Source organism: Pan troglodytes, chromosome 10 (assembly GCF_028858775.2).
Source record: "Pan troglodytes isolate AG18354 chromosome 10, NHGRI_mPanTro3-v2.0_pri, whole genome shotgun sequence".
NCBI classification, from domain to species: domain Eukaryota; kingdom Metazoa; phylum Chordata; class Mammalia; order Primates; family Hominidae; genus Pan; species Pan troglodytes.
Window position 1 is genome coordinate 43813378 of NC_072408.2, and position 26344 is coordinate 43839721.

Sequence of the window (26344 nt, forward strand, 5' to 3'; positions counted from 1 at the left end):
TGTCCTCACGTCTGTCTGTGCTAAAGGCAGGGAGCTGGAGGCGAGTGACACAAAGGAAAAGGACTCGGTCCAGCCACCTGGCGGGAGATTTCCCAGCAAGCTCTGCTCCTAACCAGCCTCACCTCCCCACTGAACAGATGGGAAACTGAGGCTCGGTGAGGAGGAGGGACTTCTCAGAGAGCAGCATGGAGTTGGAGGCAAACAGAAGCCCACCTACTGATGGCCCCATGTCGTCAGGCGCGGGTGCAGCTGACAAAGCCTCGCTCAGGGGTCTGGGGCTGGGTGGGCGATGCCAGGGATACATGTTTGGAAGTCCACAGCACTGCTGGGAGCATGTCCCAGGATCGGGACCATGGTCTCCCTACCCCAGCCTCACTCGGACCTTCAGCAGGCCTGAGGCTGGACTGTGCTCCCAGAACTCGAGTGAGGGTATGTGGATGGGGGCTCCCTGCAAGCTGTGGCTGGAGCACCAGGGAAGGCCCTTGCTTCCCCCCATCCACAGCTGAGAGCCCTATTCTGTCGGGCCCCATCCAGTAGGAGCTGCCCCTCAGCCAGCCACTTCCCAGGAGCCATGGAAGTGGAGACTTGGGGGTCCTAGGCCAAGGGCTGTGAGGAACACGTGTGAGGGCACTGCCTTCAGGCCTCCTGCTGGGTCCTAGAGAAGCAAACAGTGAGGCTGGGTGAGCACTGAGCACAGGAAGGTGCCAGACCCTGCATGATGACCAACTCCCATGGGCCTCAGGTTAGGTCCATCTACATCTGTTTCTCAGAAGGGTGGCCCCAGGCCATCTGCATCACAAGCACCTGGGTACTTGCTAAAACTGAAGGTTTGTGGGCCCCCTCACCTCCCCAAATCTGAGTCTCTGGGGGTAGATCCCAGGAATCTGCATTTTAAGCCAGCTGACTAAACAACTGATGAGCCTAGGGGGTTGGAGGGCCTACGTGGGGACACGGGCACAGGTAGGGACTTCAGTACAATCTTCTTGCCGAGAAGGTGAGGGCCGCCAGATCCCTGGATCTTCTTGCTGGGGTGGCAGGAGAGTGGGGAGGAATGTTGAGAATGGGGATGTTAAAACCCTGAATGTAACAGCTACTACCAATTTGGGCTTACTTAAACCCAGCCCATGCTAAGCATTACACACACACTCCTCTGATCGTAAAAGCTCTGTGAGGCTGGGTCTATTCTTGTTTTATGGATGTGGAAATCAAGAATCAGAGAATAATATGTCCAGCTTAGGAACCATGACAACCCTGAGATCTGCGGCTAAGTCTATTGCTAGGGCCCTGCAGTGACCCCTGGGCTAGTCGGCCACTGCAGACCCCAGCAATGAGCCAGGCACAGCTAATGCAGGCTTCCCACGTGTTAGAAATTAGTCTAAGTGCTTTGCATAACAACCTCGTGAAGCAGGTGTCATTATTATCCGCCTTTTACAAATGAGTACACTGAGGCCTGACAGCTCAGGCTGGTAACATCCAAGTTTCATCTTGAGCAGCCCATCTCTTATGTAATGATGGGGTGTGTCTGTTGGGGGAGTGGGGAGGGGGCATCAGAGACAGACTGAATCCCAGTTCCAGCTACATGTCTATTTTTTATTCAATATATTAAATATATTAATCAGAAAAGTCACATACTATAAATCCAGGAAAATACACAAATATAAATGTCAGAATCTGTCATTTGTCTTCTTCCTAGAGTGACAGTTTATGTACATGTGGAAGGAGGGTAGGAAGAGAGAGCCAGCAGGAGGCTGGAAAGGCTGCCCAGGAAGGCGGGGCCCATCCCTTCCTCCCAGCGCTGCTCCCACCTCAAGCTCTTTCTTCCTGTATTTACAGCAGCACTGGGCTTATTTACAGCACGGCGCTATGTGTTAAAAATGGTTTATCTTACAAAAAACATAAAGGCCGGGGCCAGGCTGGGGGGATAAGACAAATCGTGGGGTCACCCCCATGAAGGCATCCCCCTCCCCAAGGGCTTGAGCTCCCTGCAAACCTCCTGGAGCAGGTGAGAAGGTGGAGTCATTCTGCAGCTCAAGCCCAGGCTTGGGGATGCTCTGGGGGTCCGTGGACTAAAGGCACGTGGGGTGGCATATGAGAGTGCGCATGTGCACACGTGTTCCCAGGCGGGGGTCAGAAGGGCAGCGTGTCCATGAAGATCTTGTCAATGATGGGTGGAGGGGGCACCAAGTCCTCCAGCTTGAGGTAGAAGATGCGCTGCAGGCCCTGGGTGCACAGGGTCCGCAGCTCGGGCAGTTTGCCCAACAGACGTGACAGGCAGCTGGCTGGCTGGGGCTCGCCCGCCACAGCTGCCACGTGCTCCTTCAGGCAGCTGGCGATGCGGTTCTGCAGCTCCTCCACCCGCCGCGGCTCCTGCAGCCCATGCCGGTCTGCGGGAAGGGTACAGGATTAGCTGTACATCTGAGAACCAGGCCCCCAAAGCCCTAGCCTCCCCCAGGCCCCTAAAACTGCTGCCCCTGACCACCCCTCATGCTCTGCTGGCACTTCACAAAAGCGCATTCACATGTTGGCCATTAGTAAGCATCGTCACAAGTCTGAGAAGCAGTAACCCTCATTATCCTCATACTCCAAGTGAGAACCCAAGGCCCAGGAGGCTAATGACTTGCCCAGGGTCACAAACGGGAAATAAAATCCTAACCTAGGTTTTCTGGCTAGATCATTGGGTTTTTAAAATCTAGACTGTTCTGAGAAACCCAGCCTCAGAACTCAGCACTCCCTCAGCCCAGAGTACCTCTGATTGTGTTCTATATAGTTGGGTCCCCTGTGCAATTTAAGTGAAAAAATGAACGAGGGTGGATTATTTCCTTTAAAAAACAGAGAAATCTGAAAACCTCTGCATTCAACACCAGATTCCATCCTGCAGAACTACATTTACATAAAGTCCAAAACAGGCACAACCAATCTGATCTGCACTGTCAGAAGTCACAGTGAAGGGCTGGGCGTGGTGGCTCACACCTGTAATCCCAGCACTCTAGGAGGCTGAGACAGGAGGATCATTTGAGCCCAGGAGTTCAAGACCAGCTCGGGCAACATAGTGAGATTCCCATCTTATTTTTAAAATATTTAAATAAAAAGTAGTGGTTACCCTTAGGGAGGGCAAATGACTGGAAGGGGGCACAATAATGGGTTCTGGGGGGCAGTTATGTGCTCTTTCTTGACCAAGGCGCTGGTTGGGTAAGTGCGGTTTATGAAAATTTACGTTTGTGTACTTTTCTATATGCAGCATAATTGACAGGAAGGTTTTAAAAACAAGCCAATACCCTAGGCCACATACATGACACCTGGATCCTGACAGTCTGGGACCAAAGGCTGTCTTGGGCTTTAGAGCTGGATGCAGCTGAGCCCATCTGCAATTCCTATGGTCCCTACTTTACTGCTGGCATGAGCCCGGGGCAGTGCAGGGGCCCAGAAAGTGCTAGATCCCGGCCCACCAAACTCCCTGGGACAGTGCCCTCCTGAGAACCAGTCAACCCCCTGACGCCCATTCCCTTGGACCTGGTGTGGTGCTGGTCACTCACCGGTGATGAGGACAAGGGCAGAGAGGCAGGCGAAGGCAGGGACATCGACAAGCAAGCTGTGCAGGGACCTTGAGAAGGCCAGGATACTGTCAATCCAGTCCCCGAAGCCACGGGCACACTGCAGCCGGTGTAGCACCAGGCCTGAGCAGAAGATGAGCTTGCCCTCGCCTGGCTTAGACCTGGCAGGCAGATGGGCACGAAGAGCGATCAGGGTGGTTCACAGGCAGGTGTATCAGGGAAAGGGGCTGGGCAGACAGTCAGTAGCTCTCACCTGTACGCCAGGCGGAGGATGAAGAGCTCCAGGAAGGCCGACTCCAGCAACAGGTCCTGGTCAGCCGGTGACAGCTCAGCAAAGCCAGGGATCTTCTCCGCCCACTTGCGGATGACCTCCAGAGAACCGGAGAGCAGGTCGTAGAACTGCTGTACATCCTCAGCATCCTCCTTCCCAAAGCGGGGCAGCACCAGCTCCTGGAACTAGGAAGACGGTCCAGTGGGGTCAGCACCCCAGGCAGGCTCCTACACCCACTGCCACGTATGGCTGTGTCAGACACTTGGATGCCAGATCCCGGGAGTGGGAGTGGATCTGAGATCCTGCCCAGGCTCTCACTTGCCAAGTCTCACATATTAACCCAGGGCTGCAGCTGCCAGAAGGACATATTTTTCTAATTGGCCACCTGCCTGAGGGGGTGCATTTTCCCAGCTGGTCAGCCGAGAGGGGGATCCTCTCTTTGATCTGTTGAACTGGAGGGAGTTGCTTTTCTTTGTTTCTTTTTTAAACCTCCTTTCTTATTCAGTCCTTCCAGAGGGGGTAGCTCTCCTAACACGCACAAAGGCACTGCATGTGCTCATAGACCTCCCCAAGGCAGACGCGGGGTGGGACCTCACCTTGGAGTAGTCCAGTTTGGCAGTGCTGGGCCCTGAGTCCAGGTGTGCACGGACCAGGGAAGTGAGGAGATTGGCAGGGGAGGCATCTGGGGGCTGCTTGGGTTTTGAAGGTAGCCGGCCCCGCCGCCCCTTCAGGCTGTCTGTTCGGACAACTGCAAAGGAATGGGTAGGGGTGAGGAAGGAAGGGATCTGAGGAAGGGCCTCTCAGCCCAAGCCGTGCACACCACTGCTGAGACGCGCCCCACCGAGTCCCTAGGACCCAGAGTCCCTGAGATCCAAGGTACCCTATAGGAACCTCCCCCTGCCACCACCCTCACAATCCAGGCAGGTGTAGGCTGCCTCCCTCCAAGGCCTGGGGTTCAGAGGTGGGGTGGAAATAAGATGTGCCCTCCTCTGGGTCCTCCAGGGCAGAAGCCTGGGGGCCCTGCTGGTCCCATTCCACTCAAGCCTACCCTTGCCCCGCTGGGCCGCACCCCAGCCACACACCTTCCTTCACCATGCCCACCGCCAGGCACTTCTGGAAGCGGCAGAACTGGCAGCGGTTTCGCCGCCTCTTGTCCACAGGGCAGTCCTTGTTAGCCAGGCAGATGTACTTGGCGTTTTTCTGCACTGTGCGCTGGGTGGGGGGGCAACACGGAACAAGCTGTCAGAGTGTGGGGTGGGGAGGGGGGAACTTAGGGGAGGGGACCGTCCAGATCCTGCTGCCATTGCAGACAAAAGCGCTCTCTGTTCACAGCTATTTTTCTAACATTTGGGTGGCAAGGGAGGGAGAGATAGGGGGTTGGGGGGGGTGGAGAGAAAAGTCTTGAAGACATTGGGGGAGGTTTCTCACTCTGAGGAAGTCCCCAGGACACACTACTGGGGGCCAGGGTCTCCCTGGCAGTCTAGACACCTGTATTTTTTCATGGGCCCTTGTCCACCTGCCCTCTCCCTAGGGCAGACAGGAGAGGGCCAAGGGGCTGGGGGGTGGGGACGGGAAGCTAAGCAGGCACCATCACTGGGACAAACACACAGCCTGTTCCCAAGTCCACCCCCAGCCCTCAGGAACCAAACCCTCTGCAGGGATCCTTTCATCTCACGCCAGGAACATGAGAGCCTGGGGGCACCCCTTCCCACTAGAACCTTGAGTTGGGAGAGGACAGGCAGAGGAGCAGAGGAAAACCAGAGGCTCGCCAGGCACCCCTGCAGCTCCTATCTGCCCCTATCTCACCCCTCCCTCCAGCTCTGTGCAATCCCATGGGCCCGAGTGTCCCGGCAAATGAAAGCTTCCAGCCCTGGCATCTACGGGTCTCCAGGAAGGCGGCCCACCTGGCAGGGCTGATCCCACCCTGCAGGACAGGACTTAGCTAGGAGGAGAACCCAGGGGGAGACCACAGGTCCCAATGGGATGAGGCCAGCCTCTCTCCATTTCCAACAAAAGGCCCCACCTGGGGCTGCGCGGTACCTTGAAGAAGCCCTTGCAGCCCTCACATGTGCGGACGCCATAATGCTGGCATGAAGCGTTGTCCCCACACACAGCACAGCGGCCTTCACTTCCACCTGGGGCCCCGCTCCGGGCCTTGGTTGAGGTCACGGGTGCATCCAGTATCCCCGAGCCCTCAAGGTGTGGAGAAGTGGGTGCCAAACCTGGGAAGGCCGTAGGCATGGAATAGCTCTCTCCCTCCCCCAGCTGGTGGGTGGCCTGTGAGGGGAACAACTTCAGGGGGCTCTGGGCCAGGCTGGGGCTGGGGCCGGTGGGAGGACTGAAGGAAAAGAAGGCTGGAGGCTGTGGGGGCCCAGAGGCTTTGGGCAGCTGCTCTGTCCATGCCCGCAGGCCTTCGTAAGTCTGGCTGGGCGAGAAGTGGCCGAATGAGCCATCCCAGGGAGAGAGCTGGGGTGGCTGGAAGCTGGGCGTGGAGGGCGACGGGGCCGAGCAGGGGCTGCCATAGTAGTCAGAGCCACTGGAGGACAGGGCCTCATCCACTGGGCCACTCAGGGGGCCGGGGTAGCAGCCGTACACCTGGAAGTCCTCGAACTTGAAGGAGGCAGAGGCAGGGGAGGTGGCTGAGGACGAGGATGTGGAGGAGGCCGAGGAGGAGGCTGAGGAGCATGGCTGGACTGTTCCCGGCAGCTGGTAGAGGAAGGTGTCAAACTCTCCTGTGTAGCCGTCCATGAAGGTGCTGAAGCTGGGCAGGGCAGTGGGGGCAGTGGGGGCTGCCTCGGGGCTGGCCAGGTCCATGGTGGGCTTGATGAACTCAGGGGTCAGGGGGTCGCTTGCCAGGTGGTCATGGGGTCCTGGACTCGGTGCTGGTGTCCCATATTGGGCTTGGATACAGGGCATCTCTGGAGAGAGAGGAGACCCCAGGGAGGGAAAGGAGAGTCAGTGGGACAAGCCTATAGCCTTGTCTCAAAGTATTTGGGCCCCAGAGCAGCAAGGTGGCAGGAATCCCAGCCTAAAGATGAGACAGAGGCACCGGGACCAGAGCACCCAGGAATCCTGACCCCTGGCCTGAGTACCATCTCGACCTAGGTGCCACAAAGCCCCTGGGCAGCGGCCCAGCATGAGTGGGCTCCATCAGAAGGCCAGCCACACCCTAGTCAGCCTGGGAACCCTAGGGGAGGCATACAGCCAGCATTTCTCTGCTGGAACAGGGGGAAGCTGTGTTCCTCCAGCCCCCTGCCCCTCCCCCCTGGGGAAGGCGTGGTGGGGGCCGGGAGAAGGGTGAGTGGGAGAGGCAGCCCAGCAAAGCCTCAGCCCAGCTCCCAGGAGCAGCTCCCTGGTTGTTTCGCCAACCAGGCACTTCCTGGGAATACTCCCAGGCACACCCCAGCCTCTGCAAAGCCCCTTTTCTCCTCCCCTCGCAGTGCCTAGGAAGAAGGACATCGTGGAAATGGAAGAGGAGCTGGAAGTGAAAGCCCAGCTGCCTAAGAAGGCAGCCTAATGCAGAGGCCCTAGCCTGTCCCCCATTTCCACCCCAACCCTGCACACTGAGCAAAGGCAGCAGATCCCAAACCCACCCCAATCCTGCCATCTGGGGCTGGGAAGCCACTCTGCACTGCTCGAGATGCTCCCAGAAGCAAAGAGGAAGGGAACCTAGGCCTCCTCATCGGTAACCTGGCTCCAGACCTTTAAAGGCCATTTGCTGGGGACAGGGCAAGGGGGAGGAAGGAGACCACAGCCCCCTGGACTCCCAGGAGAATGGACAACAGTACCTAAAAAGAATGTTCTGCTGCCCCCAGTTATCTTAATAAGAGAACTCTGAGAGTCCAGCAGAAGACTTAAGGAGAAGCCTGCTGGTGGGTGGGTGGAAGACATTCTGCCCCTGCCTGGGTCCCTCCACTAAAGCAGGGTCTGTGCCCTGAAGAATCCAGAGGCTCAGGCAAAGGGGGTTACACAGCCCCAGTCCCGAGGAGCCCGAAGAGAGCCTGAACAGAGATAGCATCATTCAGGCAGATCCTTACATTCACAGAATGGTCAAAAAATAATGCAGAGGAGGCTCCAGGACAGTCTCCCTCCCAACCTACACGCCTGGGGTCTGCATAACTCTGGCCTCACCAGTCAATGAGGGAAGCTGGAGAAGAAATCAAGCAGGAACAGAGTACCATAATCAAGGGGTGCAGTGATGGGGGCAAAGGCTGTCACCACCTCCTGGCCAAGAGCCCAGGAAGTCCTCTCTGGTCCTAGCCTTCCTTCTAACTCCACAGGCCCTGAACAGGGCACCTCCACCCCTAGCCTGACATTCACATAACCAACCAAGACAACAGAGACCCTTGTAGCTCAGGCCCCACACACCCAGTGGCACCAGTCCACAGGCACGCAGCACCCTGCGAGAGGTGAGGGTGGCCACATCTGCCTGCACTAGGACAGCCTGGCCAGGGATGGGCTGGGGGTGAAGGAGGAAAGACAGCAGTTGGGCAGAACTGGGCGCTTGTTCCTGCCTTATTCAAATCCTGTTTCTCCACCTGGACATCCCACATCCGGATCAACCCCCATCAGTCCCTCCCCCTTCATGCAGGTTCTTAACAACACAAGATATGGACCTACATCTAGCCTCACAGGAGGGGGGAGCAGTCCCACAGGAGGAGGAAGAGGCGGGGTTGAAGGAGGGAATGGGGAGAATCCGGCTTCAGGCAGGTCTTGGCAACAATGTGGCTTGCACCTGTTCTGCTGAACAAGCCTCAGGCTGCACCCTACCTGTAAGATCCAACAGAGACTACTGGGGGAGGGGGCATAGGGATGATCAGCATCTGGAGCTGGAATGGTTGGGAGGTATCCTCTAGGCAGCACCGCCCCAAGACTCCAACACTGGCAACTTCTATCCAGGATCCCCAAGGACAAGGGTTTCCACCTCTGTCTGTCTCTCTCTCTTTCTCTCTCTCTCTCTCTCTCTCACACACACACACACACACACACACACACGTGATCCAAGCCCCAGCGAAATCAATTCTCCCTGTGCTTACAGAGACCCTGCCCCTGACCCCAAGAAGCCTCCTTTATTCAATACACAGCAAGCAGCCCTCCACAGCTCAGCCACCAAGCCAGTCACTTCCTTCAATGATCCGGAGGCTTCCTAACGCACCTCAGACAGAAAGTTCAGGGTGGGGAACCCCTGCCAACTCAGCCACAGCCTCCAAAGTGTTAAGAAAACAACCGGGGCACTGGGAGGGAGCTGACAGGCTGGGAGGAAGGAGGGCCTTTTGGAAATCCAATCCCAGTTGGAATCGTACGGATCCCAGCAGCGCCAAAGCTCTGTGTACCTGTTCCCCCACGGTGCTGTGACCCCCATCCACACCCACCCAAGTTCAGAGCACCGTGCGCCCAGTTGGGCACCCTAGGAGACTGAACTAAGGCCAGCCGCCTGCTGGACAAGTCCCTACTCCCGGCGCCAACCCCAACCCCCTACAGCTTCCACTCTGCAGGTAGTCAACCTCCCCTACCTCCTACCCCGCACCCAGTAGTTTCCAGTCTGACCTGGGTTCTCATCCCGTTGTGCTACAGCTGCACACTACACCTACCCTCTTGCATGCCGGCCCTACAACATCCTCTCTGCCCGCGCGTACACCCATCTCCTTCATGCACCGCTCCTAAAAACAGATGCACGTTCCCCGAAGGGAACCTACCCGGCCGGCTCCCACTGCCCCTGCCCGGACTGGCGCCCCGAGTCTCAGCCTGGTCCCTGGTCCCGCGTGCGCTCCCGAAGTTCTTCTGTGCACTCCCCCAAGTTTCGTAGCCTCCGCCACTGGGACTCCCCGGGCGAGCCCGACCCTCCTCTTAAGCGCTCCGTGACGCACGGGGAGGGGCGGGGGCGCCACTGACGCAGGCTGCCCGTCGAGCTTTGGCCATACAAGGGCGCGGGGGGCGGTGCGGTTCCGGCGGGAGGCGGCCAGGGGGAGGTGCGGCCCGGGGAGCCCGAGGGGGCGGGGCGAGGAGGGGGGGCCTGGAATGTCTGCGCGCGTGACGCACGCGGGGTTCCATTGACGCAGGGAGCGCGGATTGTTTGATCTATAAATAGGCTCCTCGCGCCCGCTGCGCCCGCTAAAAATAGCAGCTCCCAGGCCCACTAGGCTCCCCGCACCGGACTCGGGTCCCAGCTGGGGGCCCCCAGGTCCAGAATAACCAGCGGGAGGGCCAGAGCCCGAGAAGGGGCGCTGTAGAGACGCGGCCGCGGGGCTTCCCCGGATGAGGATCTCCTCACCCTCCAGTTGCTCCCGGGAGCCAACCGCGCCCGGTCCCTCCGGCTCCCTCCGAGCCTAGCCCCGCCTTTGCACCTTCCCAAGCCCTTCCTGGAGCCCTAGGGTGTCGCTGCTGCCGCTGCTGGACGGTCAGGACAGGCCGCGGGCTGGGGCGGGCAATTCGGACACACCCTGGGGAGCCTGCGCCCTCACCTCAGCCCTAGGCGCAGCTAGTGCACAGGACGCGGCTTCCCCAGCAGGGTCTCAGGCTGAGAGGCTGCCCCTGAGACGTCAGTTAGAGCCCTCGCTTAGTCCTTCCAGGCAGTCTCCCTACACAGGACCTTCCCGAGGGCAGGCGTTGGCCAGGCCCAAGCTCGGCCAACAGCTCTGGCTCCGCTCCACAAGCTGAACTTGGTTTCGCACCGTCCCCTCCCCAGCCCCTTACAGGGGGAGTGCACCCTAGTTGGGAAATTACCGAATTTCAGAACCGGGTGGAGCCTGAGAAATCTTTTCAAACTTGTGCCAACTCTTCCTCATTTTATAAATAAACAGGCTCAGAGAAATAATGGCACTTGCTGAAGGTCACACAGCCAGGTGGTGGCACACTGGGTTGGAACCCAGGGCCACAGACTGCATCTCTAGGGATCTCTCTACGCCTCTTATCAATACCCCTCCCCCTGTCCACATCAGGGAGCACCGGCCCTCCCACCTCACCTCCAGCACCTGTGGGGAGACAGCTCTGACCAGTTATCACCTGCCCGGTGGAGTGTGGAACAGCCCGCCAGGGCCCTGCTGGGCACAGACCAGGCTTCAGCCACCTGGAGCCTTCCCTGGTTTGGCCGTCACCCTTCCACCCTGATCTCTCCTGAGCCTGGGGAGCCCTCACGGAAAAGTAAGAGAAGAGGGAAGGGCAAAAAAACAAAAACAAGGAAAAGAGAGCCCTGCCACCCCACTGCGACCCCCATCCATTCCCCTTCTCCCATGTAAGTCAATATCCATGAGTTTCTGCTTCCATTGAGCCTGCACCCACCCACCCAGTTCTCAACTCATCTGGTCACCCCATAGGACTTCCTCTGCCCCGGAGGCTCTGCCGGCCCGATTTCCGCCCTCAACCCCCATCACAGTTTTCCCACACCCTTGTCTCCAGCCCCCGCTTCTGCCCACTCAAAGGTCCCACAAGCACCTCAAATTTCATCTGTTCCAGACAGAACTTGTCATTTCTGCACCCCCTGCCTGCCACCTAATCTCTGCTCCTGATGCCCCATTTGCAACTTTTCACTGTTTCCTGAAATTCTTTTTTGGAACATCTCTTGGGTCCTTTCCTCTCCCCGTTTTTGTTTTGTTTTGTTGTTTTTGAGACAAGGTCTTGTTCTGTTGCCCAGCCTGGAATGCAGTGGCACGATTATGGCTTACTGCAGCCTGGACCTCCCAGGCTCAAGCCTCTTGCCTTGGCTTCCCAAAGTGCTGGGATTATAGGCATGAGCCACTGCACTCAGCCTCTCCCGCTTTCCTACTGCCAGCCACAGCCCATGCCTCACTAGTCCCACAGACCAACTGCCTGCGCCCAGTGACCACTCCTCCTTTCCCACACCCATGAAGACCATCCATTAGCCTGCCTGTCTCCTCTTTCTAAAGCCTCACTGTCCACCACAGATGGAGCAGTCTTCATACACAGTTGACCCTTGAACAACACGTTTGAACTGTGTAGGTCCACTTATATGGGGATTTGGGGATTTTTTTCAATCCAACATGGATCCAAAAACCCACATATACAGAGGGCCGACTTTTAGTATCTACAGGTTCCACAGGGCCAACAGTGAGACTTGAGTATTCGCAGTACAAGTTGGGGTCCTGGAGCCAACCCCCTTCATATACCAAGGGGTGGTTGTAATGCTGATGGCATTCAGTCATCTGGTCAGAACCTGCCAGAACCCTCCATCCCAGCATACAGTCTCAACGTGAATGCGTCTGCAGAGAGCTCTGGGTTGCTCCAAACCATCTTCCTTCAAGGCCACTGGTTGAATGTGAAGTGTGGGCAGGATGATGCCAATTGGACCCATCCAGGATCCCTACCTCATTTCAGGCAAAGTTTTGCTTTTCTTTCTCTTAGGCTTTTCCGTAAGATTTTGCTTAGATTTTGTGGAATCCTTTTGTGGAAAATGACTCCACAGCTTAAAAAAAAAAAAAGGTTTAAAACCACGTATAGAATTCAAGTCCTCCCATTTTGCAGATTAGGAGTCAAGGGTTCCAAGAGGAGCTACACTTTGCTCAGGAGCACACAGCAAGTCTTGCTGGGTGGAACTGATCCCAGCTGTGTCACAGGCTGACTTCCTCACCTAGCACCCGCTTTGCCCCAGGATGTCTCCCTCCACCCCAGCAGGGCCTTCCCTAGAAAATAAAACTAACTTTTTTTTTTTGAGACGGAGTCTCGCTCTGTCGCCCAGGCTGGAGTGCAGTAGCACAATCTCGGCTTACTGCAAGCTCCGCCTCCCGGGTTCACGCCATTCTCCTGCCTCAGCCTCCCGAGTCACTGGGACTACAGGTGCCTGCCACCACGCCAGCTAATTTTTTTGTATTTTTAGTAGAGACGGGGTTTCACTGTGTTAGCCAGGATGGTCTTGATCTCCTGACCTTGTGATCTGCCCGCCTTGGCCTCCCAAAGTGCTGGGATTACAGGCATGAGCCACTGTACCCGGCCAAAATAAAACCAATTTTAATAGGTAGCAAAAGATGATCAGCCAAGCCATTGTTCTTCCTGCCAACCAGCAAGAACAAGTGCGTTATCTGTGGCTTGACCAGTCTGTGCTCAATCTCAGCCTTGCTAGCTCTTTTTCTGTTTTTTGTTTTTGTTTTGTTTTGTTTTTGAGATGGTGCTGTCGCCCAGGCTAGAGTGAAGTGGTGTGATCTCGGCTCACTGCAAGCTCCGCCTCCCAGGTTCATGCCATTCTCCTGCCTCAGCCTCCCGAGTAGCTGGTACGACAGGTGCCTGCCACCACGCCCAGCTAATTTTTTGTGTTTTTAGTAGAGACGGGGTGTCACCGTGTTAACCAGGATAGTCTCAATCTCCTGACCTCATGATCCGCCCGCCTTAGCCTCCCAAAGTGCTGGGATTACAGGCATGAGCCACCGCCCCCAGCCCAGCCTTGCTAGCTCTTTGAGAGTTGAACCAGCCTCAGGCTCAGGCACCCTCCTCTCCTCCTCACAACTTGGCATTTGTAAAAAGTGGCACAGACCATCCTGTGGGGTAGGCCCACCCATAAGCCCAAGGAAAACTGAGTGTGGTGAGGAGCTGTCCAGGTCCCTGGTCTGAATCTCAGCATCTAGCCTCCAGATCTGGGCCTGCAGCCCAGGCCCCACCTCCCCAAGCTGCTGCAGGTTATGGAGGCTGCAGTCCTGCTGCCCCAAAGCCTGGAGGAGGATAAGGAACTACAGCTGCCACCTGGTCATGCTTGCAGGGGTGGGAGATGGTGGGGGTGCTCAACACACCACATTCTGAAAATAAGTAAATAAGGAGAAAAAGGCAAAGTCCCTCTGTGGAAACACAGCTGGGGCCACCAATGCAGGTTCCCATGTGGAGCACCTAGCCTAAGATAAAGGCGAGAGAGGTGAAAGGGGCTTGGGGATCCCAGGCCTTGTGGGCCCTCCAGGGAGGATGGCCTGGGCCTCTGAGAGAGTGGGGTCCAGCTAGTGGAACTTTAGAGAAAGGCACAATTGACGTGGACTTTGGGAGGCCTAAAACAAATGCTGGTCCCAGACTGGCCAGAGACTCCCAGCACACACCCCTCCAAGTCTAACCTTCAAGAACAAGGTCAGAGTGAACAGCTAATTGTCAGGGAGATGGGGTAGGAGGGAACAGGTAATAATGAGAGAGGTATCCAAAACTAGAGACAGGGACCTGGAGGTAAGGCAAGGTCATGACAACACGGAAGGGCGGGGAGAGATGTCACTATGGAGACAAGAGACAGCCCCACCTAGTCAGGCCCCCACACCACGGCCCAGCCTATCCATCTGCCCTCATCACCGCAGTTCCCCACCGACCCCATATAAGGACCTTGAGCTAAACCTTCCCACCACCCACTTCGCACATACTGTTTCACCCACTGTGCATACTGTTTCCCTTCCTCCTAGTAGCCTCCTGAGTAGCTGGGACTACAAGCGCCCGCCACCATGCCCGGCTAATTTTTTGTATTTTTAGTAGAGATGGGGTTTCACTGTGTTAGCCAGGATGGTCTCGATCTCCTGACCTCGTGATCCGCCTGCCTCGGACTCCCAAAGTGCTGGGATTACAGGCGTGAGTCACCGTGCCCGGCCCAAATTTTATTTTAAAATAGCCACGCCTGAATGAGAGGAACATATTTCTTCATATGGATCCAGATGCAGATGTAATTTATTGAGAACAAATTCTTTCAAGTGTGTTCTTCTGAAAGCACAGTGGCTGTTTCTCATTATGTATTTGTTCTATCAACAGATAGAGCACAAGTATGATTAGCAGGGAATGCAATATCTCATAGTAGAAAGGGGTCCTCCTGCTGACAACACAGTTTATTTTCTGAGCAGTTCACCAGGCCCTTACCCCTCCTAGTCAAATCTTATGGGGCCCAGGGATTTATCATATACTCAGACCCATCCCTCACCCACCAGTATGTGAACACCATGAGGACAAGGGCACTGTCTCCTAGTCCGTGGTGGGAAGATCCTTTGTACATCCTCAGTAGTAAGTAGCCCAGGGCAGGCCCCAAATGAGCAGCCAATGTCCACCACCATTCCCCAGCCCAGAGGGTAGGGGTGGAGATGGGTAAACAGGGGATGAAGGAAGTGGAATTACACAGCCCTTTTCCCACGCTGCCCCTCCACCTTGGGCTGGGCCCCACCCCTACTGAGTAGAGGTCAGGAACTTGCCCTACTTTCACTGAGACTGTCCCCACCCATGGGCCTCCACACCCTTCCCCTGGGGTGGGCAGAAGGAGTAAGCTTCGCCTTCTCCAGCTCAGAAGTGGCCCTGGGAGCTTCCCCTCCTCGGCCCCAGGGCCTATTGCCAGCCCTGACCTGGCCACTTCCTCTTCCTGCTTTGGCAGTAGGCAGGGGGATTTGCACTGTGGGCAGGGAAGCACTGCCTACTGCCCTGGGGGCTTCCCATGGGCAGCTCTGGGAACCAGGGGTGAAAGGTCAGGCCCAGGCTCTGCTCTCCTGGCCCTTGCCCAAGCCCTACCATGAGCACAGGTATCACTACCTCCCCAAAACCAGCCTTCCAGGGACCCAGGCAGGTCAGCCAGTGGCCACACTCCTCCCCTCAGCTCTCAGCAGGGGCGAAAGATGGAAGAGCTATCAGAGGCATCTTTGTCCAGGAGCTAGCAAGCCTGATGTGTGACCTGAGGCCAGTCCCTTGTCCTCTCCAAGACTGCTTCCTCATCTGCCTAATGCAGACATCACCAGTCCCAGTGCTGGTAGAATTCAGTTCACAATGGAAAGGAGAGGCTCAACATCCAAATGTAGCACTGCCTGGGGCCTGGGCTCCCCCACTGTCGTGGGAAACCTGTAATGGCAAGTGAGGGTGGAAGTCGGGAGGCAGGCAGTACCTCCAGGGCACAGGGAAGTGCTACAGGGGGATGCGTTCCAGGACCCCGACATATACCAAAATCCATGCATACTCAAGTCCCACACTCGGCCCTGTGGAACTCATGTCTGCAACGGGACAACCACAGCAGCCTGAAGCAGAATCCTGGGGCTGGCAGGGAGGGCGGCAGGGGCAGGAGATAGCAGGGTCCTCAGCTGGACTGGGGAGCCGGCAGCCCTCCTGCTCCAGGAACTACAGACAAACAGTAACCCCATCTCTACTTCTCCCACTCCTGGGCTGAGTGAGAGGAAAAGAGAGTGTGCCCAGAGATGTGGCTCTACCCAGCACTGGGAGAATTCCAGACTGTGTATGCAGCGAGTGATCAATTAATACTCTGGAGAGAGCTAGTTAATTAAGGAGGTCAGGCTATGGCCACAGAGGCTATCTTCAGTCCAGTGATTTCTCTACCCCTCCCTCCCTCCCTCTCAGGCCAGAAGAAATTAACATACAGCATAAAAGAATAAGATCAGACTTCAGGAAGAACAACCAGACGGGGCTAGAAAACACAGACAAGATTACAGAGTTCCTTTGGGAAAGGTTGCCCCATGCCTTGAACCTCCCTCAGTTTCCCTCTCAGTCTCTTCAGCTCCTGGCCAGCTCTCTTCTCCTCTCGCCTTGGAGGGTCTCCCACCACCTTGCAGAACATCAACACCCACCAAATTCCCTTGCCTCTGCCCAAGGTCTCCACCCAGCCTACGTGGGCAAAATTTCAAATTCCAAAATAAAAACTCTCTGATAACGAGTCCCAGCCGGAAAGACTGATGCACTTTCCTATTGTTAAAGTATTTTTAGTCACAGGCTCTGGATTCGTTTAGAGACTCACGTTCAGAAAGGGGAAAAATTTTTTTTGAGAACTGGGAAGGAGAGCACAGGAGCCTCCCACGTAAGGAGCTGCTGCCTGTTCCATGCCGGGCCAGAGTCCCTGGCCCAGGTCCCGGAGCATGTTTGTGGCAAGCTGGTTGGCGGACTTGCCAGACCTCTCTCCAGCTCTGCTTCTCAGGCACCCAAAGCAGCTGGGAGGCCGGGCAAGGGCCCGGCAAGCGGGGCAGGCCAGGGACTGAGGGCTCAGCAGAACGCCAAGCCCCTGGCCCAGCCATTCAGTCCCAACTAGTGGGGGCTCAGGGGCCCCACTCAGAAGCCAATCCTGAGATACCCCAATGGACACCAAACTCGCCGCAGTGACCAGTGCCTCATCCAGGCGGGGTGGAGAGGAGAGGAGGACGGAGACCCTGTGGGGAAGCTCTGAGAAAGGAGCTAGACTGCATTAGCTGTCTCTGTACACCTCTCCTAGTTCTCAGTCACAGCGTTCACAAGTCCAACTACCGTCATCCAGCTGTGGTCAAGCTGCACACTCATGCCTCCAGTTGTCGGCTACCCTTGCTTCCTCCCCACAGCCCAAGGCCAAAGGGTTTGGCATGACAGTCACAATGGGAAAAAAATCCAAACAGCCCAGCTCCCATTCCTCAATGTCCCTGTCCCAAGACTCACCAGCTTCCTCCTCACAATCTGCTTTGACCCTGGAAAAAGGTCCCAGACAACCGCACGAAGGGAGAATCCCAAGATTGGTTGGGGGCTCTTCCTGGTGGTCTCAGGGAGCCCTGTGGGGAGAGACGTGCTGCCCAGCCAGCCTATCCTCACAGCCGAGGCTGGGCAGCAGCTGAGCGAGCTCTGGACGTGGTGCTGCCTCCAAGCCGGCGTGTCCTCCTCTGTTTATATAGCAGAAACCAGAGCCGGCCTCTGGGGATGGGGGGAGCCACTTTGGGCCCTCTTGACTGGACCTGACTTTGGCCCAGGTCAGCAAGAGCCCAAAATAGTCAGCTGACGGGAGCCCCAGCATGAGCGTGACCCTGGGCCCGTGCCCAGGCCTGGCAGACGGGTGCCCACGTCACAAGACCAGCAGCTCTAGCACTCATGGGGCCCCGGTTGGCAGCCCCTCAGGGTGGCCTTGGCAGTATATCTGGCATGGGAGTTCCACCCAATCACCACCATCACCCAGACAACGAGGTAAACACAAGGAATTCTGCCCACCAGGGCTGCTGTATACCCAGAGGGAGGGCTGGGTGCTCAGGAAGCTGGGTCTGGACTGGGGGCGGATGTAGGGGCCGAGTTGAGGGAGGGACACCTGGCCACTGCTGTCATCCTCACTCACGTGCTTCCCAAGTCCAGATCTCCAGCTGACCAGAGAACACCTGCCTCTCCCCCTTACAGTAATTCCTCTCCCTGTCTTCAGCCCGAGGTTGGTGGTACAGCACCTGCTGCCATCAGGAGGCCAGGCACACACCCAGCCCTGCCCCCAGAACAGGAGGCCCAGCTTCCCAGGGCTTCCCCCTTCCCTCCAGGCTGGGACCAGACACCCCATCCTCCCCACCCCAGCCACCTCTCTGGGGCTCTCTGCACCCTGAACGCTGACCCCCCATGAGGCAACAGTGTTTGGGAAGCTGAGGGAGATACTGAGCCAGTGCGTGCTTCATCTGGGATTTCTCAAGGCCTGGGAGGGCTGCTGCTCAAAGATGGCCCTCTTCCAGGGAAGGAGGAAGGGAATCTCATGACCCCTGTCTGGGGTGTAAGGCAGAGCTCCAGCTCCTTTAGGCACAGAACCAGGACTACAGTGCCCTTGGCCCCATCTCATGTCCCCAGGAAAGGCCTGCTGAAAATCCCATTCCCGTCCTCCACCTCTCAGCCCCAGATCAGTGTGGGCCTTCTCTGGAAGCACCCTCAGTCAAGGAAGGTATGTCTTCCACAGTCAGACCAGGTGCCTGTGCTTGCCAGCCACCCAGGAGGCATGGTTCTGGGCTTGGCTCTACACATCCTCACTGCAGGACCCCTGGAAAAGTCATTTCTCCCCTCTGTACCTAAGTCTCCTCTTCTGTAAGTGAAGGAGATGTGCTAGAACACCAGTAGTGGAAGGGCTGTCCCTGCCTTCCCATTCACAGAGGCCACCCCCCACACCACAGACTCCATAGGCCCTCTGGCCTGCCACAGTGAGGAGGGGCAGGCACCATGCTTTCCACGAGGAAGGGGAGGTCCCAGCCTTCCCTTCATGCACTCACCTGGAGAAGTGTCTACACCTGGGAGACAGGCCAGTTCCCCGCTGCCACGTCTGCCCCATGATGCTCCCAGCCCAGCCCCCAGACACCCTATTCTACCCTATCTGCTTCCTGGAATCAGGCACATGCTGCCTTGGGAGCAGCTGTCATCCCCTACTCCCACCAGCCCGTGTCACCTGGGCCCAGAGAGACCTCCAGCCTATCCTGCCAAGAAAATAAAGCTTCCCCAGTCCCCACACTCACACTACCCCAACCTCTGAAGAAATCAGATCCCGCACACTGAACAGCACCTCCGCTGCCACCTCCCCAGGGCTTCCCCTCCATCCCCCTAACCACATCCGCTTTGGGCAGCTCCACCCCCACCTCTGCCCCCCAACCCCACCTGCTGGAGGGGTGTACAAAGGACAATAGCAGAGCACTTACCACTCTGGATGGACCAACAGGCCTTGGCCAACCACATTATCCCGTCTGCCTTCAGGGCCCAGCAGAAGGAGCCAGGCTGCCTGGGAGGGGCAGGGCCTGGCCTCTGTCCATGGTGGAGGCCTACAGAGGGAGAGTCGATGTGAGTGAAGAGAAACCAGCCAGCAGGCACATTCCCTGGAGACAGCATGACCAGGACACGCAGGAATGGGAGCAGTGGCAGGACCTAGGCCACAAGAGGGGGACAAGCCAGCGCCCAAGGACCTCCCCGGGTTAGGCATTGGAGCCTGGGGGCCGAGGCCCCAGGCAATCTGCTTCCAGGGGTGTAGGGTGTGGCCAGGAGCTGCTGATAGCATCTGGGGCATTTCAGAGCCATATAGACACATCAGCATCTAGCACCTCCACCTCATACCCTTCCCGGCTCTCGGCCTTTGACATGCACAAAAGGGCATGCTGCGGGCACAGGAAGGGAGCTATTGTGAGGACAGAGCGGAATACCCCACTCTCCTTAAGGGGCTCCAGTTTGGCCCCTAAAGCCTTGGAGGCCCCCAAGAGACAGGGGCTCCACTCAACTTAGAGTAGAGTGGATGTGGGATCCCAGACTGTCTAGGTTCGAATCCTAGCTCCACTGCTTATCACCTTGGGCAAATTACATAATCTCTTTGTACCTCATGCTCCTCATCTGTAAAAATGATGACATCTGTAAAATTAACAATCACAGGGTTATCAGCAGGCTTAAAAAAAAGTTAATGTGTAAAAGACTTAAGGACAGTGCTGGATACACATATCTACTACATATCAATATTAGGAGAAGTTCAATGAGGACACACACATAAAAGCTAGCCCCAGACCCTGGTTCCTAGTCCAAGGTACCCTGGGCACCTGGCCTCTCCTTCCAGGGTGGAAGCCAACTGTGTGCCTCACCCCACACCCCAGCCTCTTCAGCTCTCCCCCAACCCCGTTCAGCCACGGCACCTTGACCCACATCTCCCCTTCTCTTCTTCCATCCCCTCCAGTGCTCTCTCTCGACTACGCACCAGAGTGAGGGCAGGACCAGGCCTTCACTGGCTATTGGACTGCCCTTCAGACTGAGATGAGGTCTGGGAAAAGAGAAGGAGATGATGGGAGCTAGGAGGGGCAAAGAGGAGGAGGACCCCAGAGGGTGGGCAATGGGCTTCCTCACCCTCCTGACCTCTGCCCAAGGTCTACAGGCCAAGGGAAGATCCTCTGGCCCACAGTACCCAGGCTCTCCCCTTACAACATTGCCAGCACCCCTCCTTCCCGATCCTGTGGGTATGATGGGAAGCAGGAAAAGGCCACAGGAGACAAGGAGGGAAGGGAGGGCAGACTGGAACATCTGGAGCACCTTTAACCCCAAACAGAAAGCAAGACAAGGCTTCCAACCTGCTCCGGCCCATGGACTACACCTGCTTTCCAGGATGACAGTGTCATCCTCCCATCCCCCCGAAACTGGTCTGTAGTTTCCCCCAGCTTTGTCTTTTCTCCCTACCACCCCACTGCTGAGGAGGAAGGGTAGGGAGGGCCAAATACCACCTACCATAGTCAGGCCCAACCTGAGCGCCCAGGTCTTCCCCATCTGGTTCTCAGAACGGGGGCCAGAGTTTGGCACCAGGTGGTGCCCACAAATGATTCATAGCATCTTCAAACAGGTATCTGTTTCCCCACCTGTTCCAGATCAAAATGCCCCCCTCAATAGTCACATCACAAGCATTTACTGAGGACTCCCTGGGAGCCAGGCAGTGTGCCCCGAACAATAGGAGAGCCAAGAATGAGCACACCAAGATCCCAGAGCCCCAGGAGCTGATAAGGGATGAACCAAGGTCAAGTACAGTCTGCACTGTGCAGAGAGCAAACCAAAGGCTGAGTGGGCTTGGAGGAGGAGAAAGTGACCCCCAAAATGGGGTGGACCATCAGGCCAGACTTCAGTCCCCAGCTCCTGCTCCCCACCAACCTCATTTCCCAGCCACTCACTATGGTCCCATCACGTGGGCCTTCTCTCCCCACTCAGGGCCTCTGCATCTGCCATTCCCTCTGTCCAGAACTGGCTCTTCCTCATCAACCAGGTTTCCATTCCCATGTCACTTCCCTGAACAGCTTGCATCCCCACCCCACCACACTAGCCTGATTTTATTCATCATAGGTCTAATGTTCACATCTGTTCACTGGTTTATCACCTGTCTACCCAACCGGAATCTAAGGACGCTGTCCATCTCAATCACTGCAGAGTCTGCAGTCTCTAAACCCTGCTCAGCACTGGCAGGTGCTCAGTAAGTGTGCGTGGAAGGGTTGGGGATGCACATGCCTGCATTGGAGCTGTGCTGGGAGGAAGGTCAGCTAGGTGGGGAGAGCATTCCAGCTCAGGAGCTGTCCCTTCCATTTGGGGGCAGATCCAAGAGCCAGAGCAGAGGTTCTTCCTTATGTTGAATCACATCCCTGACTCTAAAAGTCCCCAGCCCTGGATCCCAGCTCTGTCCCCTGCACTGGCCCACAGGAAGCCTCATTCTAGTCCTTCCTAGCAAGTATTTTAGTCTTTTCTTAATAAACTGCCCCTTGCAACAGGACACCGCTGTCAGGCCCTCTGCCTGACAGGTCCTGGTGGCCTCCTGAGTACAAGCTCTGAATTGGCCAATATCCCTACCCAGAAGTTGGCATATTACTATTATTAGCAATAACAACAGCAGCTAATATTTGTTAAACAACATGTGCCAGATACATTAAGCACTTTACATGCATTTTCTCATTTCAGCCTCACAATGCTATGAGGAAGGGATTATTATGATGCACATTTTACCAATGAGGAAACTAAGGCCCAGAAAGAAATGTTAAGCAACTTGCCCAAGGTCACACAGCTAGGAATTGGCAAAACTGGGATTAGAACCCAGGGAGCCTAACCAAGGAGTCCAGAATCAGGCATTCTCGCTCCCCCTGCCACCCACTTGGACCTGTGTAGCGGATGGAGGCTTCACACTGCACAGAGCAGTCCCACAGCCTCCATCCAGAGAGCAGGGCAGAAGCTAAGGGCCTGGGTCCCTGGGCCTTTGAGCCAGGCACAGGGCCTGAACTCTTCAGCTGACTTTCTTAAGTCCAGCAGAGGCCTCAGCACAGGCCTCGTCAGTCACATTCACACCGTTAATCTCAGCCCATCCTTCTGCCCAGTTACCTTCAATTAGAATCTTGATTTTATACTGTGCACTTGTCATTCCTCACAGCTCTGGATGACTACAAGGAGTCGGCTGACTTCCTTTTTAAGTCTCCATCCAAGTCACTGATCTTAAATGTTCACTTGGAGTAGATCTAGGAGCAAGCCTTGTAGCCCCACCACTAGGGCCCCAAGCCAGGCCGACAACAGCCCCCAAATCCATCAGCACCCAGTGGGCATAACTGTTGTGAACCTACCAACCTCTGCCCAGCCTGTGTTTTCCCAATGTGCCCCTAATACTAGCCCCACAACCAAATTAACAATTCACTGTAAATAAGCCACCTCTGCAGCATTTCTCCCATCCCCAGGTCATCTATCAAAAACGAAGACATAAAAAGGGAATGAGCCTGCCAGGCGCGGTGGCTCACGCCTGTAATCCCAGCACTTTAGGAGGCCGAGGCGGGCGGATCACAAGGTCAGGAGTTCCAGACCAGCCTGGCCAATATGGTGAAACCCTGTCTCTACTAAAAATACAAAAATCAGCCGGGCGTGGTGGTGGGTGCCTGTAGTCCCAGCTACTCTGGAGGCTGAGGCAGGAGATTCGCTTGAACCCGGGAGACGGAGGTTGCAGTGAGCCGAGATCACGCCACTGCACTCCAGCCTGGGCAACAGAGCGAGACTCCATCTCAAAAAAAAAAAAAAAGAAAGGGGGGGCGTTGGGGGGTAATGAGCCAAGTCAAGGAACTATGCCCTGCCCTCCACACAGCCAGACCACCATGAAGGAGGTCTGGAAATACAGACCACCCCCGCCCCCACCCCACCCAGTATAAGGATGGAAGATGTTGCGGCAAAAAAACAAAACAACAACAAAAAAACACGCCTGGGAGACACAAGCCCCGAGTCCTAATCCCCAGCTCCGCCTTGGTCTCCACGAGACCCCCAGCCTTGGTTTCTTGACTCAGTCCCTCGAAGGGGTTGCATCACGCAGCATCGGTCCCTCCCGGCTGGGTCTCCTGGCAGACGAGCTCCCGCGCTCCTGGAACCGGTTCCCGCAGCCGGCGGAGAAATGGAAGGAATTTCTCTGGCCTGGCCACCTCCAGCGCCCCTCGTGGGCCAAACCCCACCCTTGGCGGACTGGGGAGAGAAAGCCTTGGCCGTCGCCCTTGGGGGCTGACTCGGAGCCAGCGGTTCCGCTGGGAATCCAGTCCCTCCCCCCGACTCCCCAGTTTCCAAGCGGGACTCCGGCGTGGCCCCGAGCCCGCCCAAAGGCATCCACCGAAGACCCGAGATTGCCCGGCCTCTCCGGGGCCCACCTCCCGCCACCCCGGCAGCCCCTCACCTGGCCCCGCGGGCTCCGCTCGCCTCTCCACCCCCGCTTTCCGGGGTCGCGCACCAGCCGGCCCTGAGCTGCTCTGCGCCGCAGGGGCGCCCATGCCTGGAGGCCGGGGGTCGCGGACGCCGCGAGGGGACCCCCGCCAGTTCCGCCGCCGCCGCCGCCGCCGCCACCTCCTCGCGCTCCTGCAGCCGCGCCGCAGCCGCTCAGCGCCCCCCGCCCCCGGGAAGCCCCCCGCCCGCAGTTCCGGCCGCGCGGCGCCCCCCGCCCCCGCGCCCGCGGCCGCCCGCGCGCTGTCCCAGCCCCGGCGCGCCTCCCCCGGCGGGCGGGGCGGGGACCGTGACGCGTGCCCATTGACGTCTCCGGAATCCCGGCGGCGGCGGCCGACGCAGCCTCATCAATGGGGCTAAAAATAGCGGCGCCCGGAATAGCCGTGAGCGCCCCGCCCCGCGGCTCCCCCCACGCCGCACACCCGGTTACATAACCCGCGGCCAGAGCCGGGGAGCTGGTTCTCAGGTGAGGGTGCCGAGGTCTCGCTCACACCTTCCGAGGCTGCGCACCTGGGGCTAGGTTATAAATAAACTTAGCCGGGGCTTCCCCAGGAAGAGGTGGAAAGAGCGAGGCCCAGAGAGACTCGGTGGCGGTACAAAGTCACACAGCGATTCGGCTGCTGGCGAGGACAGGGCCTGGCCTTTGAGTCTGCGGGCGCCCTGCCTGCATCGCTTGGCATTCATGCCACCCCAAGGGCAAGGAACCCAGGTAGCAGGGCACCCAGCTTCCATACGAGAAGGCAGCTTACAGAGAAATAGGACTTTCTCCTGAAGAGGGCACTTCCCGAGGCGGGGGTGTAGGCCCCGGCAAAGCCCAGGTGATGGATTCACTGATCTGGCTGCTCCCATACCACTGTGTGACCTAGGACAATCACTTGACTTCCTGAGCCTCAGCTTCCTCATCTCTAAAACAAACATGATATGATCAGATTATCCACCATATCTGGCTGTCAGGATGATAACAGCTGTGGAGGTGCCTTGTACACAGTAGATACTGAGTTAGTTCTCCCTCCTCTCCCCAATCCAAAGGAGTGCTTCATGCACTCAGAGGCCCACCACCGTGACCAGGAAGCCCTGGGAAGCCTACCCTCCTCTGACCAGAGTCTCCAGGCCCAGGCTTCCATGGTAAGAATTTTCCTGGGGGTGCAGGCACTTGGAAGGTTTCTCTCTCCCATGTGACTGGAGCCCTCTTTGGAAATGGGAGAACCATCCTGTCCTGAGCAAATCCTTCTCCCCCAGCAGCTGCCCACTCAGGAGAGGCTGGTCAGGAAGGCCCGGCCAAAGTTGGAGCAATGGGATTGGGGCTGGCTGGGTGGGGTTGGGGGTTACCATCTCTGCTCTTATACCCCCGTACAGGCAAGGTCATTGGGGAACACCCATTAGGGAGGATCCAGTCATGTGCTCTGCTGTGCCAGCCACTAGCCCCTGATCCTTTTTGGAGCCACCTTAAATTATGAGCATGCTATACAATCTCCAGCACCCAGCCCAGGCCCCACGCAGCAAAGAATCTCTTCTGTGCTCAAAATTCTCCAAAAGAGGCCCCACACCTCCACTCAGCCCTCATTCCAGGGGCTGCATTCCTCTCTCCACCCCCCTGCCCACCCCCAGAAATCCTTTGCTGGACAAATCCTAAACTCTTGGCGCAACTCAGAATTCCCTTTCTCTCATTCTTCATAATGATTCCAAGAACCTCTGCAGAGTTTGTCTCTCAAAATCACCTCCCAAGAACCTGTACATTTCTCTCCCAGGTTCAAGTATTAGGTCAATTTGCAGATAAAGAAACTGAGGCTTCAAAAATGACAAGGCGTTGGGGTGGGGGAAAGGGACTGACTTTTCCTCACTCACCCTGTGCCCTCCTGTTTCCTACCCCAGCAGCTTCTTTCACATGGGCTTCTTAGAGGAGCAGCTACCCCACCCCCTCTTTTCCTTTCTTTTTCCAGAAGTCTAACTTTTGAAATACATTTTAAAATATTTGCCTGTGTGGGAGAAATACATTTATTTAGACAGGAAGGGAAAAAAAGGGCTCAGTTACCAGTTTTTCCATGAAGGCTTCCAGCCCACAGAGGTCTCTCCTTTCCATAAATACTTTTAGCATAACTTGTCTTTATTATATATTCTCCTATTTATAATCAAATAAAACATATTCTAAAATGTGGAATGCCAGAACACGCACGCTTTGGGTGGCATGTGGAGGCGGCGTGAGATGGTGGAAGAAGCAGTCTCTAGAGGTCTGGGATGGACACTGGTTGTCGGAGGACTGAACAGATGTGGAGGTACCTTGTACACAGCAGGCACTCAGAGTTAGTTCTCCTCCCTGCTCTGCCCTAGGAGTCTCATTTCCCTAACCCACAAGAGGCTCTACCTCTTACCAGCTGCATGACTCCAGGGAAGTTACTTGCCCTCTCTGGGCTTCAGTTTCCTCACCTCAAACACAAAGATGATAAGAAACCTATCTCACAGGGTTGCCATGAGAGTGCCTCTTTGATAGCAGACATAAAGCATGAAGCAGAGTCTGGCACATCATGGCAGATCTGCCATTTCCATACAGGAGGACTTGGAGGACTTGGGACCTTGTCTTGAAGCTGTACATCCAAGGTGCTTACCCTAGCTTTGCCCAGCCAGTATGTTTATTGGGAATACTGGGGGCCTC

At 56.6% G+C, this 26344-nt stretch overlaps 1 protein-coding gene across 8 annotated transcripts in view; it reads right to left on the reverse strand.

Annotated features, from left to right (window-relative positions):
• Nucleotides 1-1569: 1569 nt before the first annotated feature.
• Nucleotides 1570-26344, reverse strand: part of NR4A1 (nuclear receptor subfamily 4 group A member 1) — a 36722-nt gene continuing 11947 nt past the window's right edge. Inside the window, exons 1-8 of one of the 8 annotated variants that reach the window (XM_009425361.4) lie at nucleotides 23651-23778; nucleotides 19155-19274; nucleotides 5863-6740; nucleotides 4905-5034; nucleotides 4419-4570; nucleotides 3805-4007; nucleotides 3534-3712; nucleotides 1570-2384 (exon numbers count right to left, since the gene is read on the reverse strand). In XM_009425361.4, the coding sequence (XP_009423636.1) occupies nucleotides 2128-2384; nucleotides 3534-3712; nucleotides 3805-4007; nucleotides 4419-4570; nucleotides 4905-5034; nucleotides 5863-6740; nucleotides 19155-19274; nucleotides 23651-23744 (2013 nt within the window). In that variant the 5' untranslated portion in view covers nucleotides 23745-23778 and the 3' untranslated portion in view covers nucleotides 1570-2127. Of the gene's footprint in view, nucleotides 2385-3533; nucleotides 3713-3804; nucleotides 4008-4418; nucleotides 4571-4904; nucleotides 5035-5862; nucleotides 6741-8442; nucleotides 9389-9413; nucleotides 10978-17172; nucleotides 17386-19154; nucleotides 19275-22332; nucleotides 23783-26344 lie in introns of those variants that run through there. The other 7 variants (XM_003313691.6, XM_063786659.1, XM_003952188.6 and 4 more) reach the window with 7 other exon arrangements.